General features: G+C 41.8%; 1 protein-coding gene across 1 annotated transcript; it reads right to left on the bottom strand.

Moving 5' to 3' along the window:
• Window positions 1–207: 207 nt before the first annotated feature.
• Window positions 208–1,152, bottom strand: LOC112229122 (olfactory receptor 5AC2-like). Its single transcript, XM_024395005.1, has one exon. The coding sequence runs from the start codon at window positions 1,150–1,152 to the stop codon at window positions 208–210; it is 945 nt and encodes a 314-aa protein (XP_024250773.1).
• Between the last annotated feature and the right edge of the window lie 1,047 nt (window positions 1,153–2,199).

Here is a 2,199-nt window from a genome sequence, read left to right as displayed (position 1 = left end):
CCTTTCAAATGGTATCAGGAATATGCATATCCTTGCTTCAGGTCCTGAGCTACAGGCAGTTAGATTTGGGTATGTCATTTTAGGCAAAAATGGAAAAAAAGGTGATCCTTATTAACATTGACCCTGGTTTACAAAGACAGCATTACTAGTGGGGCATTTCAATAGGGACAAACACTTTTTATTCACTTTTACACATTAAAAAGTATATTACAATCGAAGAGACATAATCTTGGACTGGAACATATTCTTTACCACTTTGTAAATCTCTTTGGACTGAAGCCCATAGATAATTGGGTTAAGACAAGGAGCAACCAGAGGAAATATAATGGACGCCACTTTCCTGTGATTTGACCACTGTGGGTACCGATGAAGAAAGACAATGATGAAACCTGTCATCAGCATAATGAGGTATACAGCCAGGTGTGTGAAGCAAGTGTTCAGGGCTTTGCTGTTCAGCGACTTGCTCTTACTCCGCACACACACCATGGTGATCCTAATGTATGTCAGAGACACACTCACAATGGAGGCGATAAAAATGAGCGCAGTGAAAAAGAGTCCGTATATGTCATTTATAAACACACTCTCACAGGAGAGCTTGAATAACGAAGCGTTGTCGCAGAAAGGGTTGAAAATGTTTGACCGGCAGCGTGACAAGCGGACAGAGAGACCTATAAGGACCGCCACAAAGAGAAATGCCACACCCCAGGCAAACACACACAGTTTTACCAGCATTTTGTTGTTCATGATGGTGGCATATCGCAAAGGGTTGCAGATGGCCATATACCTGTCAAAAGCCATGATCATTAGTATTGTATGTCCGGTCGTAGCAAACATGTGACCGCAGAACGCTTGTATGGCACACTCAACATAGGTAATATATCTTGCTGCACTTGCTTTGAAAATATCACTCAGCACTCGAGGTATGAAGGTGGTGATACTGAGAGCATCGTTGAAAGACATGTTGCAAAGGAGGATGTACATGGGCTGGTGCAGGCTCCTCTCCATGCAGATCACCACTGCGAGGCTGATGTTGGCCACCATTGTGAAGATGTAGATAACAAGGAGGATGATGAAGGCAGGGTAGGAGGACTGGTGGGTGACGTTTAATCCCTCTAGGAGGAGAACATGCTCATTGTATGTATGGTTCTCCATCTGAGGGGCGGAGAGACCTGAAAGAGAGAAGAGAATTAAAAGAAAAACACATAAGATACAGTTCCAATCAATCAAAAAATGTATTATATTATAATCAAATCCCGACACTGCCACCAATTTCATGTGAAACTGGAATGACTTAGTCAAAGTTAAAGAAAATTTAAATGGCTAATGAAAAATGTGTATACATCGACGCCACTCACTTAATTTAATAAACGGCCCCTGCTACATAAACATATAGGCTTTATTCTAACATCTCATACCATTGACAGAGAGAGAGTGTGAAATTATTCACTAGATTCCTCTGTGTCCAGTTCCCCCTATCTGAAACACCAGCCAGAAAAAACAACACCACCACCTTTTATTAGGTTAGGGGTGGTATCTCTAATGCTGGGGTATGTACCGTAGGTTCGGTCACAGTAGTCTGTGGGGAAACCGTTGCCAAGCAACAGGCTCTAAATTTGTCTCATCTCTCAGGTTCAGTAACTCACCTACAGTCTATAAACCTAACCCGCCAGGGTTCAACATTGACGCGCTGGCCTAGTGCCAGTATACAGTGTATTCGGAAAGTATTCAAACCCTTTAGCTTTTTCCACATTTTGTTAGGTTACAGCCTTATTCTAAAATCTATTACATTTGTTTTTTCCCTCATCAATCTGGACGCATTACCCCCTAATGACAAAACAAAAACTGTTTTTTACACATTTTTGCTCATTTATAAAAATAACACAACTGAAATTTTACATTTACAGTACTTTGTTGAAACACCTTTGGCAGCGATTACAGCCTCGAGTCTTCTTAGGTATGACGCTACAAGCTTCACATGCCTGTATTTGGGGAGTTTCTCCCATTCTTCTCTGCAGATCCTCTCAAGCTCTGTCAGGTTGGATGGGGAGAATTGCTGCACAGCTATTTTCTTAATTCTTTAATTCTTTCTTTACTTCTATTTCATATATTTTCAGGTTTCTCCAGAGATGTTCGATCGGGTTCAAGTCCAGGCTCCGGCTGGGCCACTCAATGACATTCAGAGACTGGTCCCGAAGCCAC

Source organism: Oncorhynchus tshawytscha, linkage group LG30 (assembly GCF_018296145.1).
Source record: "Oncorhynchus tshawytscha isolate Ot180627B linkage group LG30, Otsh_v2.0, whole genome shotgun sequence".
NCBI classification, from domain to species: Eukaryota; Metazoa; Chordata; class Actinopteri; order Salmoniformes; family Salmonidae; genus Oncorhynchus; species Oncorhynchus tshawytscha.
Note: the sequence above shows the minus strand (reverse complement) of the source record. Positions and strands in the feature narration are given on the sequence as shown.

Coding starts and splice junctions, on each gene's coding strand:
- LOC112229122 (XM_024395005.1), bottom strand. CDS start 1,152: ATGGAGAACCATACATACAATGAGCATGTTCTCCTCCTAGAGGGATTA.